This window comes from Felis catus, chromosome D2 (assembly GCF_018350175.1).
Source record: "Felis catus isolate Fca126 chromosome D2, F.catus_Fca126_mat1.0, whole genome shotgun sequence".
In the NCBI taxonomy this organism is placed as follows: Eukaryota; Metazoa; Chordata; class Mammalia; order Carnivora; family Felidae; genus Felis; species Felis catus.
This window is the reverse complement of record NC_058378.1, coordinates 80,126,447-80,144,753: the sequence shown is the minus strand read 5'-3', so window position 1 is coordinate 80,144,753 and position 18,307 is coordinate 80,126,447. Positions and strand designations below refer to the sequence as shown.

At 58.4% G+C, this 18,307-nt stretch overlaps 1 protein-coding gene and 1 long non-coding RNA gene across 7 annotated transcripts in view; one reads left to right on the top strand and one right to left on the bottom strand.

The window, feature by feature from the left end:
• The window catches only part of LHPP (phospholysine phosphohistidine inorganic pyrophosphate phosphatase), a 117,617-nt gene that overhangs the window by 54,556 nt on the left and 44,754 nt on the right, over positions 1 to 18,307 (bottom strand). Inside the window, exon 7 of one of the 6 annotated variants that reach the window (XM_045040799.1) lies at positions 6,576 to 6,948. The exons of 4 other annotated variants lie outside the window; for them this stretch is intronic. In XM_045040799.1, the coding sequence (XP_044896734.1) occupies positions 6,852 to 6,948 (97 nt within the window). In that variant the 3' untranslated portion in view covers positions 6,576 to 6,851. Of the gene's footprint in view, positions 1 to 6,575; positions 6,949 to 8,835; positions 9,186 to 18,307 lie in introns of those variants that run through there. One more of the 6 variants, XM_023241062.2, reaches the window with a different exon arrangement.
• LOC109492757 lies at positions 15,509 to 17,709 on the top strand. Its single transcript, XR_002146729.3, has 2 exons — positions 15,509 to 16,926; positions 17,402 to 17,709. It is a non-coding gene; the product is annotated as an uncharacterized LOC109492757 (long non-coding RNA).

The following is an 18,307-nucleotide window of genomic DNA, read 5'->3' as shown; positions in this document are numbered from 1 at the left end:
GACAGAGCATGAACGGGGGAGGGTCAGAAAGAGGGAGACACAGAATCTGAAACAGGCTCCAGGCTCTGAGCGGTCAGCACAGAGCCCGACGCAGGGCTCGAACTCACGGACTGCAAGATCATGACCTGAGCCGAAATCGGCCGCTTAACCGACTGAGCCACCCAGGCGCCCCCAGGAACACGTTTTTAACAGGTCTCCTGTGCTTTCCGATGTTCTCACGTTCTTGAAAACCAGTACAAGGCCTCCGGAGGAGCACAGCCGGGGGCGGATGTGGGGCTGCGAGATGGCCCCAAACAGGTGAACCAGCATAACGGCTTGTTTGGAGGCAGCAGTGATCACCTGTGGAGCTTCAGGGCTCGGGGTGGGGGGTGGGGGGGCAGGCGCGATTCTAACTACGGGACACGCATGATCATATACCCCTCGTCCGGATGAGGATGTGGAGACACGCCTGCTCGGTCGCCTGCCCCAAGGGAGCCATCTCCCATCCCCCAGAACTTCCTGGGGCACAGAAGCCCCTCTTCCTCCAAAGGGCTGGGGGCCAGGCAGGGGCTGAGGGCCTCTTCCTGTCCTGTGTGTCGGGGGGACTACGGAGGGGCCGCCCCTGGAGAAGCTCCGTCTTTGACTTGGCTCTAGGCACCGACATCTGTGGGGCGGGGGAAGACGGGATGAGGCCGGGGAGCCACAGTCCCCCGGGGAGCCGGCCCCAATGTGTGGCACATGGTGCACACGGATAGCACCTCCATGGGTGCCAGCAACCCAGGGGACCCAACTCCATGGGTGGGTCAAAATGTAGTCGGCCACCAAGTGCTGGTGTCTGTGCCGAGACGGCCACACCCTGACCAAAGGCTTGCTGGGCACCAGATGCGTTTACTTGTGAGGTCCTGTGAGGACGGCATCCTTCTCCCCACTTCAGAGATGACAACACTGAGGCCCGACCCAGGCAGCCACAGCGCTGAAGCTTGTGCTCACAGCCCTGACCGCATCCTTCCCCTCACCCCGCACAACCTCGAGGTGGTGAGATATAAAAACACATGCCGGGTCTCCTGCAGGCAGGGGCTGACAGCCCAGAGGTGAAATCAGGGCCCGTGAAATCAAGGCAGCCGTGTCGGCTTGAGCAGACCGGCCTGCCCGTGGTTAGCATCCCAAAGGGGTTCTGGGAGGTGGCTGGGCCCACCCAGCTCCCCAGACTCTGATGGTAGAATGAGGAGGGGGCTCCCCTTGCAAACAAAGATCGGTGGCCCCTGCAGGGTGTGAATCTGACTCGATTCAGGGTCATCTCTTGGATGTGTCCCGGCCTCTGCCAAGGTCAGGGCCCGTCCAGGGCACACGGAGAACCCGAGGACAGCTCCTCACACAGCCCCTTACCCTCAATGTCCCCCTCACACCTTCTCTGCACACAACCCCCTGAAGCCCAGCCCTGGCCCCTGGGGGCGAGGGCTGTGCCCCGTCTCCACCTCGGCCCTCGGGCCTGCCTTCGTGCGTGCTCACCCACGTTTGGGCACCCAAGGCCTTATGGTGGGACACTGACCTCCATTCTCAAGCGCTCGCTGTGAGTCATCCCATCTAACTGGGAGGTGGGCAGAGCTGGAAGGGACCTCAAGAGACTCTCTATCCAACTCCCACCTCTTCCGGAGGCTCCGCAAGGGGCGCGTCCCGGCCAAGTCACAGCGGCCCCCTGTCCCGGACCACCCCCTGTCCTGCATCTGCCTTAACCCTTAAGTCTCATGGTGGAAGAAAACAGGGAGACGTTTCTGACCAGCAGGTTCTTCTGGTGTCTCTGGGAATCACAGCACGTCTGGTCTATGCAGCGGGCTTAGAGTCTCGGAGCGGGAGGCACGGGCCCAACGCCAGGACGTGTGATGCTGGGTGGGCCTCCTCCAAGGGCTGGGGGGGCAAAGCACCACTCTGGCCTCTGACTTGGTAGGTGGCGCCCTGGTTCCCACCTCAACAGGGCCAGGGCCGGGGCTGTGGCTGCGGCTGCCTCTATAGGAGTTGGGCCCACTGGGAAAACAAAGACTCTTCTCCCTTCTTCTTGACTTGCCTTTCCCCAGCTCTTGTCGGTCTGGCAAACTCCCTTCACCCTTCAGAACAGCGCTCAGGCTCCCCCTTTCCAGGGAGACCCCATCCACCCTCTGGGCTCACTCTGCGTCTGTGGGCTCAGCCCTCATGCCATCCAGCCCCAGAGAGAGAAACTGCCTGTTTTTACACTGGCTCCCTGCCCCGTGGACCGAAGGTTTCTGCAAAGCCAGGTCTTACTGTTCCTCTGGCAGGAGCAACACTCAGGGAGTGTTTGCAGGGTGACTGAACAACCTCTGCTCCGAGAAGCATTGCTTCCCACCACGGATGCCAGGATGACCCCTCACGGTTCCAGCCACCCACCCAGCAGGCCCCCCCCCCCCTTAAAAGTCTGACCATGAGAGGGGCGCCTGGATGGCTCAGCCGGTTAAGTGTCTGACTTCAGCTCAGGTCATGATCTCACACTGACAGCTTGGAGCCTGGAGCCCTGGATCCTGCTTCAGATGCTGTGTCTCCCTCCCTCTCGCTCTCTCTGCCTCTCCCTAGCTCGTGCATATGCACTTTCTCTGTCTCTCTCAAAATAAATAAACAAACAAACAAACATTAAAAAAAAAAAAAAAAGTCTGACCATGAGAAAGAACAATACATGTGGTATGATTCCCTTTACAGTAAGTTCCAGAACAGGCAATCTAATCTCTGCTTTGAGAGGTCATCAGGGTGGTGATTATCTCAGGGAACAAAGTGACTGGAAGAGACTTGGGGGGGGGGTTGGGGGGACTGGTCACGTTCTGCTTACACAGGTGTGTTCGCTTAATAAAAATTTGTTAAGCTTTTTACCTAAGTTCTGTACACTATTCTGTATGTTACATGTCAATAACAACCTTTAAAAATCTAAAAAGAATCCTGACCTCCGTAAACGGAACCCTGGCACAGAGGCTAACAGTAGCCAGGGGTGCCTGGAGGCCACTCACCACCCCCTTTAGTGCGGCCAATGCTGCAACTCACGGGTGCCAGTTCCCTGCCCTTTGCCCCTGCTGCCCACACCGGTGAGGGCACAAGGCCACCAAGTGAGGAGGGTAAATCCAGGGCTGGCTGTGCCCCACCAGCCTGGGCAGGGGTGAGGCAGGGAGGAGAGGGACTCACAAACCCTCCCCCAGGATCTCCACGGCCACCTGCCAGTACACACTCATGGGACAGGTTTGTGGCCGTGGCCGCTGAAGCCCGCCTGTCACCCTCTGCCACGTGTCCTTCCCTCCGTGCCAGCAACTAGTCTGCTCCTGGTCTCCAGGGGCTCCGGGCCGGCAGGCACGTGGGGGTGGGGGGGACACAATTCCTCCTACCCAGGGGTTCTAGAGAGGGGAGACAGGATGGGATGACAGGGCTTTCCCTGCACCCAGGGGACCAGGAGGAACATGCCTGACTCTGACCTTCTCTGTCGCTCAGGTCAGCCCGGGGTAGAGGGCGGGGGGGGCCTCCAGCCTGCCGTCCTGCTCTGGCTGGGCTAGCAGCTTCCCGAACAGGCTCCACCCCGGGGAAACTTGGCTGGGTCCCGGGGAGCTTGGCTGGGAGGCCAGGAGGCTGCAGTTCTGTGAGAGCACGACCACGTCCCAGGGACAGGAGCACGCTCGGATGCGAGCGACTCTGAGTGCGATCTTAAATCCAAAGCCAGGGCTTCACGATTTCATTCAGTACAACTTTTTTTTTTTTTTTTTAAGAAACAGGCAAAACAAAACACTAACTGTGATTCCCTGTGGGAGGTGGGATTGTGGATTTTCCTCCTTGTGCTTTTCTGTATTTTCCTAAAAAGGTATGGATTTCTTTCACGATCAGAAAAATGCCATTAGTTTTTTTAAAAAGAAAAAAAAAACACACTGGAGGCCTTATCAAAAACGTTACCCCCCCCCCCTCCGCACTCCGAGGATTAATGGAGTTCTTCCAGGTAAAAATGGCTTTTCCGTGTGCCGCTACGGGTGCTCCGGCCCAGACAGGCCCCGCTAAACCCACCACACGGCAGATGAGAAACGCAAGGTACACCCCAGCACGCGCTCAATACCAACAACTGAACTCGTGCTGTGAGCAGCTCTGGAACCCGAGATGTTCCATCTTGAGGGAAAGGCCCTGAGCCCAGAAAGACACCCTATTCCCAGGCTCCTAAGTCTCGGCCTCCCTGGGGCATCTCTGCTTCATCCCACTGGCACGATGGCTCCCAGATGGGGTGTGCGGCCCCAGGTGTGGGCGACACGGCCTCAGGCTGGCCTGTGCCGGCAGAGGGCGTCCAGGACAGATGGTACCTCCCTCCGGCCGCTCATGAACTCAGGTCCCTGTGGGGCGTCTCAGTCCCTCTCTCCAGTCCCTGCATACAGAGGCCAGAGAAGTTCAGGCAAGGCCAGAGCGGGCCTGATGTGGGAGGGCAGCTCCAATCTGTGAGATTCCATGAGAGTGGGAGCCCCCTGGGGAGCCCCTAGATGCCCCTCGACACCACGTGCCATGGACAGCCCCAGCACTCAGACTGGAAACAGAATGCCAGTGCCCACGAGCTGCTGTGTGCTCTCGGTGGGGAACCCAACTTTTCTGTGCCTCGGTTTCCCCAACTCTAAATGGGGATATATTAATACTCTCCTCCTCAGGCTGTTGTGATCATTATCTGTAAACATGTAAGTCAGCAAGTAAGTGGAAGTCACCCTGCATCAGAGCCCCACCGATGGCCCCATTCAGAGTCACAGTACCTCCAGGCTGGCCCCAGCAGCAGACCCAGGCCCCAACTGCCTCCGGTTGTCCAGTCGGGTCTAATAAGGCACCAAGAGAAGGTTGGGAGGGCAAATGCATGACGATGGCCTTTGGTGACTCAGCCTCCGAGCCCACACGGGCTTCCACTTCCAGGAGTGTGGGCTGCAGGTGTATCTCAGGAGAGCCCCTCAAAGCCCCCTCGCTCCTTCCATCCATCGGGACGGGGACCAAGTGTGGACGCAGGCTGCAGCCTGCTCTGCCACCAGGACACTCTGGCTCCAACTCTTGGGAGAGAAAAGAGCCCAGTCCTGTGGCCAGAACCTAGGACTGGGTTCAAGGGGACAGGAGAGAGGACAAGTGTCTTCTATAAACTGCCAAGCACTCTGATCCACCGGTCTTGGGGCCTGTACCCGTGCATCCCCTTGGGGCTGGGGGCCGCATCAGGGCCTGCCGGAGACGATGCGTGTGCTCCCCACAGCCGAGGCCCCTGCAGGAACCATGGCGGTTTTCCAGGCAGCCAGAGTGGGCAGCTGGGTGCGAGAGGGCGGCCCCCACCAGCCCAGGGTCCTCTGCAAAATCCCCACTCAAACTGTGGAGAGCAGAACAGAGTAAACAGAGCAGGCTGCAAGGGGGGCCAAGAACACGAGGCGGGGTCACACCAACAGTGGGGGGGTGCCAGGTGGAAGGGGCCGGCCCTCTGAGGCACTGTGTCCTGTGTCAGCAACTTCCCCCAGAACATTCTGAGAGCAGATCCAGAGATGAATGAGAGCGGGGCTCTAGACCGTAGCGGAAGGTCTCTCCTTGTGCGGCTCCTCCTGCTCCCAGCCCAGCCCAGCCCCGGGAGAGACCAGAAAAACGCCAGCACACGGTGGGGACCCGGGGCCACGGGGACCAGGAGGGACAGGGTAGGGCCATGTGCTCAGGCTGCAGGCCCCTGCTTGGGTGGGAGGCACCCCAGCCTCGGGAGGCCGGACAGCACAGGGGCACCCAGAGCATCTCCCCGGAAAAGGGCTCACACATCCACACCAGTACAGCAATGCCACAGAGTCGGTCAGGTCCGAGTGCCTGGAAGTCAAGTCCCTGCCTCCACAGTTATCCTGGGGCCCGAGTTTCCTCCAATAAAAATAACACTACCAGTATTCGCTGGGCACTCACTCCATGCCAGGAAGCGTGCTGAATGCTTTCCGCAGAATACGCTGTTCTGTTCTCCCCAACCTGAGCATCGATCCTTTTAGTATTCCCATTTTAAAGATATGGAAATTGAGGCCTGAAGTGACCGGAGCAGGATGGGAAGACGGACAAGTGGCTTTGACTGGAGATGCTTTGCTCCAGCGTCCCCAACCCGCACCCTGGGGATGGGGGGAGGGGGCATTCTGGTTTCAAGATGGTCGCTGACCCACAGGGAACAGTTGGGGGCGCTCTGCTTCGCCTCACGGGCACCCCACAATTCCTCAGAGCACGTGGCTCTCCCAGAAAGAGGTCACGCAGAACCGGTCTACACTAGAAGTCTGTCTGCCCAAGCGGCAGCAACAGTATTCTCCGATCCCATGAGGCCGAGCTAAAAATAACTCCATCCCGACAATATTTTGAGAAATAAAGTGCCTTGAAATGTCATGGGAGGTAGCACAAACTTCTCAGGAAGCGCTTCCTTCCTCCGCCACGCCTCTGTTGCAGGAATTGAGAGGCAATCAGGGCACGCACTGGTGAGCACACCCAGGCTCTAGGATGCAGTCAGTTTTCCAACAGCTGCAGGAGCCGGGCAAGTCAGAAGCCACTCGGAGGCTTACTTTTCTGTGATGGGGTGGGCGGAAAGGACCCGGAGAGTTCCCGAGGGTTCTCCTAGATGTGTGAGTCTCCATGGAGTATCCGTCCCCATACCTTCACCGTCACTGGTGTCTTCCAGATCTGCACTGCCAGCCCTTCGTGGGCAACCACGCGGTCCGGGGCAGACGTGCGTGGCCCTCTGTCTCAGGGGAGGGAGGCCTGTCCACCGTGTTCCCCTCGGCCAGGGGGGCTGAGGGGGGCTCGGAGCGGCAGTCTGCTCTCCTGAAGCTGCCGGGCGTGTGCGGACCAGGGCCTCGCCGCATCAGGCCTCTCTTTTCCTCACATCAAACATCCCACAGGGAGAAGAGAGGGCAACCGGGAGACGGCACTCTGGGAAGCAGAAGGGCAGTGGCAGGGCCGTGAGACCCACCGAGGCGAGACCTGCAGACCGCGGGGAGAGCGACAGCAAATGGCAGGGTGCTCAGCAGACCCCGCAGGGTGGGCCCAGCCCTCAGCGCCGGGGTGGGAGGCTTGGGGGGGGAGGGGTCACCTGGGAAGGGGGAACTGGAATGGCCCAGAAGGGGGCTCAGTCACAGCAGAGGACAAGGACTCTGCCAGGTCCTAAGAGGGTGTTTTCATCACCTGGGCCACACCCCCAATCTGAGCCCAACCCACACCCCACGTCTCTGCTCTGTGGCGGCTCACGCTTGGGGGTAGAAACCCACACACGCTTGTAACAGGGCAAAATAAGCCCAGAGGCTTCTGTTTATGATGCAGTCTACATTACTCACCCCTGGCTGAGATCTCCCCGTCCCACCCCCGAGGCAGGAGGCACAGAAAGCAGGAAACGGGGAGCCCGGCTCTTAGGACCAACCCTCACGCTGGCCACCCGGCCCTCTGGCCTCAGTACCCATCTGTGAAACGGGGGCAGTGTGATGGATGAGATAAGGCGCAGGCATTATCCACAATGAGCGCAGCCTGTAAACAGCACCTCGAGGCAGCCGTGCTGGGGCGCAAGGAAGAGTGGGGCTCACGCCAGCTGCTTCCGGCCTGGAGCGGGGCAGCCAGGCAGAAGGTGCCCTGGGAGGCCTAGCCTCCCCACCTCGCCTCTGCACGGCCTGCTCTGGGCGGGCATGCCCGCCGCCCACTCTCTGCAGCCCCGATTCACGCCTCCAGCCCGAGTCCCCGCTTCCGGCAACAAGGAGGAGCCCTGCCACATGGACAGAGAGCGCGAACACCTCCAACACGTTCCTAGGCCCCCAGGAGATCCCCAAGCTCCGTGTTCCCAGCGCCTCTCTCAGCAGCAAGGAGGAGGCAGAGACGGCAGGTGGGGAAAGTGAGTCTGGGCAAGCTCGCCTGGGATTCCAAGCAGAGGCTCTGGAGTCAGGCACACCTGGTTCGACTCCCAGGCTATTACTGTTTCTGATGCTCACGTTTCTCATTTGAAACCCAGAAAACTGTGTTTACCCTGCAAGCTGGTTGCACAAAGGAGGAAAAGCCCCACTGCTTACACTTGGTAAGTGCTGGATTATTCTAAAAAGATGGCTACTGGGGTGCCTGGGTGGCTCAGTGGGTTAAGCATCCGACTCTTGATTTTGGCTCAGGTTATGATCTCACAGTTTGTGAGCTCGAGCCCCGCGTCAGACTCCGCGCTAACATCGAGGAGCCTGCTTAGGTCTCTCTCTCTCTCTCTCTCTCTCTCTCTCTCTCAAAATAAATAAATAAACTTTATAAAGATGGCTATTAGTTTCATTACCTGAGCGATCAGGAGGCCTGAGCCATCACCTGGCGGCCCGTAGCAGAGGCAGGAGGCACAGTCCAGGCGCCCAGCCCCTCACAGCTCAGTCCATCCATCCCCCAGGAGCTAACGGACTACTGACAGCTTCCAACCTGACCCATCAAGAGCCACTGTCCAAGCCGATCCTTGCCGAATCCGACCCCACTCTCCCGGCTCGGAGCGGCAACACAAGATCTGTTTTTCAATACATCAGATTCCCAATGGTCTTCTGCCGAACGGGGGCCTGTCCTGCTTCCTGCCTGCCTTCAGAGAGTCCCTTCCACAGTGACACTGAAGCTCTCTACTCCCCTCCACTCCCCCAGCCCTGCCTGCCCTCAGCTCCCCCAGGCCTCGGCTTACAGAACCTCCCCCCCTCCCTGACCCGGGAGACTTGGACTTTGGCTGCAGGACACTGCAGGACAGCTGGTCTCCCTGGAGCTCCGGGGTCCCTCGGCCTGCCCACATATTCTGTCCACCACACACGGGTCGGGGAGCAGGGCTAGAGTGTTCTCAGGCCTGCAGAGAGGAGCTGGGACACTAGGAGGCGCTACTGAGCTTCTGTCCCGGGGCGGCAGGGAGGCAGGACAGGAATTTATTTGAAACTATTTCCTATGGGGACACTGGTGCTTCCCCTCTACTACTAGGTTACAAACAGGTTAACCTCTTCCCCTCCTGGCTGACTCTGGCCAGAACAGGACGGGGGATGACTTCCACACGCCACCTGGATCCTGCCAGCCCCTAGATACAGTCTCCACAAGACCCGTGAGGCCTCCAGGGGGACGCTGGGGAGGGAGTCCAAGGAAGGTCAGGTCCGTTCGGCTGTGAGGTGGGGCTGCACACAGGGCTGGGGTGGGCCCCTTCAGCCCCCGGCTCAGTTCCTAGCCTGTCTCGGCCTCTGCACCTGTAAAAGGGAGGGTGGGGTGTGGACAGGATCTGAACACAGTGCTCCTCGAAGCTTTCGAATGCTCGGAAGAAGCAGAACCCGTTGCCTCTGCCCAGTGGAATTCACAAGGAACCCCGATACAGACAAGACAGCTGGTCCGGCTGAACCAGGGGTAGGGCCTGGAAGCCCCACAGGGATCCCCCTAATTCTCCTGAGGGGCCAGAGCAGAACTGGGGCTTGGAGCCCCGACCTGAGGACCCTGAGCCACATTCTCTGCCCTGTGGCTCGAGCTCCCTTGGCAGCTGTGAGTGGCTCCTCCTGGCACCAGCCCCCACCCAGCAGGACCTCACGGCACACGTCCCTGGTGGCCGACTTGACTGGACTGGAGCACCTGGGTGGCTCAGCCAGTTAAGCGTCCAGCTCTTGATTTAGGCTCGAGTCATGATCTCATGGTTCGTGAGATCGAGCCCCGAGTCAGGCTCTGTGCTCACAGCATGGAGCCTGCCTGGGATTCTCCCTCTCCCTCCCTCTCTGCTCCTCCCCTGCTGGCTCTCTCTCTCTCTCTCTCTCAAAATGAATTAATAAACATTAAAAAAATAAAAATAAAAATCCACCGGACTAACTTAAAACCATACAGAAACAAATGGAGAGACAGTAATCACAGGGAACCCTGCACGTGGTGGACTATGGGTTCAAAGGCCAGCTCTCACCAGCTCTGTGACCCCAGGCAAGTTACTCAACCTCTCGGAAATAAGAATAGTTAGCCATCCCCTGGGGGGTGTTATGCTAAGTGAAATAAGACAGTCAGAGAAAGACAGATACCATACTTTCACTCACATGTGGAATTTGAGAAACTTAACAGAAGACTACAGGGAGGGGAAGGGAAAAAGATACAAAGAGAGAGGGAGGGAGGCAAACCATAAGAGACTCTTAAATACAGGGGCGCCTGGGTGGCTCAGTCGGTTGAGCGTCCGACTTCGGCTCAGGTCACGATCTCACGGTCCGTGAGTTCGAGCCCCGCGTCGGGCTCTGGGCTGATGGCTCAGAGCCTGGAGCCTGCTTCCGATTCTGTGTCTCCCTCTCTCTCTGACCCTCCCCCGTTCATGCTCTGTCTCTGTCTCAAAAATAAATAAACGTTAAAAAAAAATAAAAAAGATAGGGGCGCCTGGGTGGCTCAGTCGGTTAAGCGTCCGACTTCAGCTCAGGTCACGATCTCGCGGTCCGTGAGTTCGAGCCCCGCGTCAGTCTCTGGGCTGATGGCTCGGAGCCTGGAGCCTGTTTCCGATTCTGTGTCTCCCTCTCTCTCTGCCCCTCCTCCGTTCATGCTCTGTCTCTCTCTGTCCCAAAAATAAATAAACTTAAAAAAATTAAAAAAAAAAAAAAAAAAAAGAAAAGAGAGACTCTTAAATACAGAGAACAAACTGAGGGCTGATGGGAGGGGTGTGGGGCAAGGGAGGGGAAAATGGGTGGGCATCGAGGAGGGCACTTGGGATGAGCACTGGGTGTTGTACGGAAGCAAAGAATTGTGGGAATCTACTCTGGAAGCCAAGAGCATACTGTATACAAGGTATGTTAGCTAACTTGACAATAAATTATATTACACAAGCAAAGAAAAGAACAGTTAACCATCCCACACAGCTGCTTTGAGAGTAAATGAACCAATTTCTGGTGCAGGGGGTCCCTTTTCTGCTGCGGCCAGTTTGTGTTTTCCCAACCACCTTAGGAAGAAGACACCTTACTTCACCACCCACAGTGAGGAAGCTAAAGCACAGAGAGGTTAGGTAACCAGTCCCTGGCGAAACAGCTGAGCTGGGATTCACAGCCCGCCAGGTCCCGGAACCTGTGTGCTTAACCACGAGGCTCCAAAGACCAGGGCACATGAGAAAATCCTCAGATTCTGGCAAAGTCTTAATTTGGAACTATTTTCAAGGCCTAACTACTGCTTTATTTATTTATTTAACGTTTATTTATTTTCGACAGAGAGAGAGAACACGAGAGGCAGAGGGGCAGAGAGAGAAGGAGACACGGAATCCGAAGCAGGCTCCATCCAGGCTCTGAGCCGTCAGCACAGAGCCTGACGCGGGGCTCGAACTCACAGAGTGTGATTTTGGGACCTGAGCCCTGACGCGGGGCTCGAACTCACAGAGTGTGATTTTGGGACCTGAGCCGAAGTCAGACGCTTAACCGACTGAGCCAACCCAGGCGCCCCGCCTAACTGCTACTTTATGCAGCCTGATCAATGAGCTCTTCCCAGCCCTGTGTGAGCCAGAGCCAGAAGCCAGGAGAGACCTCCACTCAGGCACCAGGGAGGGAGGGGACCGGGCTCATGGCAGGCTCACCTGCACCTCACGGCATCGTAAAACCCAGACGGAGCACAGAGAGCAGCCCGCGCGGGGTCACAACGCCAGACATTCCATCCCTTGCCCCGGGCCGCGAAGCCCAGGCCCTTCCCCAGGCCCCCAGGCCCCCCTGCCCCTGGGCCAGGGCCGGTCGGGCTGAAAGGCGCCCACCTAGGCCTCCTGCCCTCGCCGCTGCAGCTTCTGATGAGCCACTGCTGTCCCCTCCCTGCCATCAGCTCTCTTTACAACCCCACATACAGGACATGCAAAAAAAAAAAAAAAAAAAAAAAAAAAAAATGGAGAAAAGGCTCTGGTGCTGTGCTACAAAAGACCCAGGCAGATCCCGCACCTGCCTCCACCTGCCTCCGGGGCGGGGGGGACGATGATACAAGTCCCCCGCAGTGGCCACCCAGCTGGCTCCACGAGGGGCGTCTGCTCCTGAAACACAGGCGGCCGTACCGCGGGCCTTTCTCCTGCAGCCCGCCCACCTCTCAGTCACGCGTTGGGGCCTTTAAGGGTTTCCTGCAGCGGCAGAAGGGCTCTGCTCTGGCCAGCCCGCCATCTCCAGGCTCCCATCCCGGGTCCCCTTGCGTCCTCAGCCCCCACCCGCAAACTCCGTCATTCAGAGCCTGCAGTGCGGCCAGCCCTGTGCCTGCTCGGGGCGGGACATGACGCAGGGCAAACACGGTCCCTGCCGACCGGGTGATCCCCTGGGCGGCCACCCTCACCCTACATCCCTTACCCCCTGCGTTCTGCATCTCACAGAGTCCTCTTTGAGCACCCCTCCTCCCAGCCCCTCTGGACAAACACTCTGTGCCCAGCACCGGGCTGGGAACTCCTCCTCCTCGACGCTGCTGAACACACAGCAGGTGCTTGCAAAGCTGAGCTGCCTCTCAGATGTGCTCCCGGTGGCAGCAGCAGGCAGCCGACGTGGGCCACGTCTCCTAGCACGGGGGTGAGGGCGGCGGAGAGCAGGTGCCCCAGTAAGCTGGGGTAGAGCCTACTGCACTCGGGCTTTTTAAAGAAAAGCCAGCTTTTCCAATCGAGCGTCTCTCCCCCGAGGGAGGCTTGTGGTGTGCCGGGCCATGCTGGCGGGCTGCCACCAGGCTACAAGCAGGAAGAGAAATAAGCATGGCTGTACCCGGACTCTTCCCGCCCCGCCGTCCATGAGCACTGCCATCCCCCCACACACGGGGAGGCCAAGAGCTGGTCTGCGAGAATGCCTTGGAAACCGGAGGACGCGGTCTCTAGGGGCGAATTTTCAAAGCGGTGCCGCGACTGTGATTCCACCCAGAGGTGGGGGCCTGGCTGGGCCTGCCCTCAGGAAGGCCCCAGAGTTCTGGAGGGTCGGGCTGTGCACACCTGTCATATCACTGACCTATCCCCCCCACAGTCAGGTATTTATTGGGCTCCTCCTTTGCACCAAAGGGAGTACTTCCCCCTAAACCCTCCTTTTACAGATGAGAAAACTGAGGCTCGGTGTTTCTTCCAGCCGGTAAGTGGCAGAGCCAGGACATGAGCCTGGGGCTCCCCTCTGTTTATGCTCACCCTTCCAAGCAGCAGCCCAGGTGAGTGCCCGGAAGCCAAGGACAAATGGTCCCTTCTCCCACACGAACACGTACACGACAGGGCTAGGCTTTCATCCAGGCATAGGGACAACTGTGACAGACGAATGCCCTGGAATGGCCTTACTGGCTGGGGTGACCTTAGATGAGTGGGCTTCTTCCCCACAAAACAGCAGACTTTCTCCGCCTACCCTGAGGCTCGGAAGGGGGCCCCAAACGTGAAAATGGCTGGGAAGCCGAAAGGCCCCTGCCAATGGAAGACGGTTGCTGCTCAGTTTCACAAATGCAGAGCGCCCAACACGTGCAAGGCATCGTGGGGAAAACAAAACTGGCAAAGACTCATCCCTTCACGTGCAAAGCAGGGCGGGAGACAGCAGGGAGGCGGACGAGGCAGCGGAAGACTGGGGTCTTCCCCCCTTCCTTGTAGGAGTGTAGCCCGTGGTGCCTGGGCGTGGGAAGGGGACCAGGGACCCAGGGGAGGGGGCCCTGGGGCAGCGGGCAGGGGAGGAGCAGGTACTCAGCAGCCGGGCAAGGTCAGGTTGGCTACATGCAGGGGGACTGAGCAAATACGTAAATGGAGAGAGAATAACGTAAAGCAGGCTTCTCCCTGTAGAAGGAAGGCACAAATGTGCAAAAGCGTAAGGCTGGGATGAACCCTGTGGTGTCGGACCAGAATCAGAGGTACTGGTGCGGGGGTGCTGTTTTTGGGAGTACAGATACACAGGTGCTGATGGGTGGACGTGTGAGTTGCAAGTGCCTGTGTCCTACTTCTGTCCGCTCAGAGGGTCTCAGAACAGCGACCTGCCCCCCCACCCAGGCATGGGAAGAACGCCTCGTGCCCTAGGGTTCCATTCTAAATATCACTCTCCACTAAAAGGAACTAGGGCTCCTTGAGAAATGGTCGGCTCCAGGGCTGACGCAAAGACAGAATATTATGAACCTGAAACATCTTTTGGTGCCAGAAAAGGAAGGAAGGGCTCAGAGAACGGTGGGGATGTGTCCAAAGGACTCAGCTGCCGCTAGCCATGTCGGGGACCACGTGAGCATCAGAATAAATGACAGTAGGAACAGATGATAACCCACTGAACTGAACAGAATTCCGCAAGTCCGCACGGGTATAAATAAACGGGGAGGAGAAAACATTCTTCTTTATGGTGGAATGCCGACATCAAGCGTAAGAACGAAAAATGCGATTGCTTAGCAACCGTCACAGAAATAGTTAATTCAAGGAACAGTAATGGACCTTAGAGACAACGGATAGGAGCAGGGTGAGGACTGGGATTGTACATCCTCCAAGTATCACCCCGCAAATCGTCATACCTCACAAAGGGGGAGAAAAGCCCATACCTTTGCATAAATTTACGGCGGTCCCCATCTTAATCGGTCAAGATCGCCACCACCGATACTGCTGGAGGCCTCCCGACAGGATGCGCCCAGAAGCACACAGCACCACTTCTGTGATATTCTGGCCCAAAGGGCACAACGCAGGTCGTATCGCAGGGAAACATCAGATGAAGTGGGCGCCCCGTGATCCTCAAAGGTGTCAACGTCCTGAGAGCTGAGGCAAGGGCCAGCGAAGCAGTCTAGAAACAGGACCACACAGCTGCCTGCCCCCGGACCAGACGCTCCTCTCTACAAAGAACATCACGGATCTACCGGTGAAACCTCCTAGGTCCAGCCCTGGGAGACCAGTACGTGGAATTGTTTCTATTCTGGAAATCGCAGAAAAGGTTTGGGAAGCCCCGGCAGTGGCAGATGATTCTCCTGGAGGTGAGGTGTGTCTGGGGCACAACAGACAGGGCCCTGGGGTGAGGTCCAGCCCGGGCTCCAGCTTGCCATGGGGTGACCCCTGCCCTGGAGACAGTCCCTCTGTGACTCTCAGCTCATCCTCATATGAAGCCAGGGGTCCCCTAAGGGCCCTTCCGTGTGGGAGGACCTGGGAGTTCCTTCACTAGGAAAGGCCTTGAAGGCAGGATTCAGGCAACTGAGGAAGGATAGTAGGACAGGTGGTGGGGCACAGCACGAATGAGGGCTTAGGGGTGGGATGGGGCAGAAGGGGCTGGAGCGGCTCGAGGATCCCCAGGCCTGCTGCCCCGGTCGCAGCACAGACCCCGGCCGCTGCAAGAGGAAAACGGGGCATGCAGGCAGGTGTGGCCGGCATGTGGGTTGGGTGCGAGTGCGTGTGGGTGTGCCAGCACGCCCATCCATGTGTGCTGCTCGAGGGGGCCTGGGTGTGAGCGTGTGTGGGGAGGGGAGGGCTGGGTGCGTATTTGTGTGTGTGGGACCTGGGTATGCACATGTGAGGGTGCGGGACCCAGCCGTGAGTGTGTTGCGGGTGTGAGTGTAGGGGACACGGCGCGTCACGTGTGAGTGGGTGTGCACGCAGCCCCTCCCGGTACCGGCAGCACGGCGCCCTCTAGCGGCCGCAGCAGGAAGCAGTGTGCGAGGAAGGGAAAGTGAAAGCGGGCCCTAGCAGACCGGGAAGGAGGCGGTGAGGCCCAGGGCAGACGCGATGGGCAGGGGGTGAGAACAGGAGGAGAGAGCAGAGGAGAAAACCGGAGGAGAACGCAGAGAAGGCCAGGCTGCACTTCTCCCGGGGTTCTCCTCAGGGACTAATGTGTCTTCAAGGCTGACATTGACCTTCTTGGGTGACCCGGGGCACTGGCCTCACACGACACCATGGGGCTGGCTTGGCCCTTCAGCTAGGGGGGCCTCCAGACCTTCCGATGCCCCTCCTCCAGTCAGGGCTGGCTCAGGCCCCTCTGCCAGGGACACACCCTAACCCCCCACCCCATTCCGGGGTCTACAGTCCAAAAGGCCAGAGAAAATGGCCCGGGCACCCTCTCTGTGCCGGGGAGGCTGGGGTCCCATCCTTGGGTGGCCATTCTCCCACAGGTCAAAATATGTGTACCGACACCCCTGCCCTGTCTGGGTCTCAGTTTCCACTTCTACAAATGGGAAGCGGGGCCACTAAATCTCTGTGCCTGTCAGTAGGGAGATAGGACAAGCCTCTCAGGGCTGTCCCAGGCACCACAGGTTCCTAGGAAGCTAGCTCCAGGGGCTGGGAGGCTAACTTCTGGGCCGCCCCCAGGCCTCAGGGCCTCACTCTGTGGCCACCTCCTGGCCTCACCTGGGACCCCCTTCCAGTGCCCGCAGGGCCTAGCCAAGCTGTCCACGGTTTGAAAACCTTTCTCTCTTGCCCTGGACATGAAGCGGGCTTGGTCAGGGACCAAGAAGGATAATGACGGTCAGGTACCAGAAAGGGTTACTACTTCCAGGGCTGTCCCCCGACCACCAGCCGATCAAAGAGCAGGTACACCAAGCAGGTGTGGAGGGAGCCAAACCCAGGCAAAGCCAGAGGGCAGGGCCCAGATGGGCGTGTCTGCCCCTGCCTGTCCCACCCTCGCAGCCACCGATGCCACCACACGTGCCCACCTCTGCCTCTCCTGTGCCTTCTCTCCCGAGGTCCCTCTGGGTCCCTCCCCAGTCTCTGGGTGGACAGAGTACCGGGGGTCGACGCTGCCCCTGAGGGCTCTAGGCGCATAAACTGGGGAGAACACGGGCCCTCCCGACGCAAGACAGCCAAGTGGTGAAGAGGCTGGAGGCAAGTGGGGCCCTGCCCACTGCGGGGGGAGCATAAACCCGCACAACCGATTTGGAAGTCTGGCATTGTCTGGTAAAGCTGACCCTGCGTATTCCCCACGACGCGGCAATTCCAGCTTTGGCGGATCGACACTACAAGGACTCATGCCCACGTGCCCACGAAACATGGATCAGACGTTCCTGGAAGTACTTCAAAGAAAGCTTAAACCAGGACCCACCCAAGTGTGCCCTCCGGGGGAGGGGAAGAGAGAGGTGTGTTCATACCAGGGAGGATGAACCAGCTATGGCCAGGTGAAACGGGCAGTAACACCAGTTAGATGAAGGTCAGCCCAGGAAAACCCAACTGCATTCTTGGGGGAAGCCGACCACATGGGAGAACCACAGAGAACACCGCGAAGCAGTCCCCAGGCAGGGTGCCATGGAGGCCTCTGGCTTTCCAGCCCCACGGGGGCCGCAGAGCACAAGGTTTTCTCTGGCTCTTCGCTGGGGTCTGTGCGTCACGAGTGCCATCTGCAGGGAATAGGGGGAGGTGCAGGGACCCCCGTGCCCAACAGAAATGCGCTGAGCCCTGATGTGAGTCGGGGAGGCAAGCAAGAACTTTCCAGCAGCTACACTGGCAAAAATTAAAACAGGCAGGTGAAATTAACACAAAATATTAGCACAGGAGTGTGTAATCGGTACAAAAAATTACTCACGAGCTTTTTCACATCCTTTCTCTACCATTCAGTCTTGGAAATCTGTCTTGTGAGTCCAGCACATCTCGATCTCGACCAGCCACAGTTCAAGTACTCGGCAGCCACCGGCAACACGTGACCACCGTCCTCAACAGCGTGGCTCTGGAGAGCGGCCAGGGCCGAGAGGCCTCCCACCTGCCCTCCCGCACACAGAGCCCAGCCTCCTGTTCTGCCCTGTGGCCTCCTTCTCAGATGGCTCATTTGCTGCCTTTCCTGTGACAGTGGTCTTCTCACTCTGCCCTGTGTGCTGACAAAAGCTGATTTACGTCCTTACAACAAACAAATAAAAAGATACAAAATTTTGGGGTGCCTTCCTTTGAGGGCCTGGGGAAGAAAGAGGGCCTAGATCTCAGGTGTGCCAAGGGGCTTTAAGAGAGTCTCTAGGGCCCCGGGAGGGTCCAGGAGGTGGCTGGCGGGGCAAGCATTCCTCACTCCCCTTGCATCCACTTGGGCCCCAAACCCACAGGTCTCTTGGCTCTCGCACATGGGAGAGGGGCCTCACAGTGAACAGGTCCTCTAATCCATTTCCTGGACCCTGTGAAAACAGATCGCTCGGGACAGATGCAACCCCCCACCCCAATCCAAGTACCCCTGGGTAACCGTGTTTTAACCAAGTCTCTACAGCATCCACAAAACTGTACGTTCTCTTCATGGCCACCATCAAAACCATCTGGAACAAGTCAAGACAATGCTCTCATGTCTAAGACACCCTCAACGGCCCCACAAGCCAAACCCGGACACCACAGGGCACCTCCACGTGCCCACAAGCACCTGACCCCTGAGAGGTGCCCATCGGCAACCTGACCAAGACTAGGCTGACTTTTGACCCAGGAAAGAAACACGGCTTCTCTGGACACAGCGGTTCGGTTCCAAGGTGTCCCTGACCAAGGATCATGCCA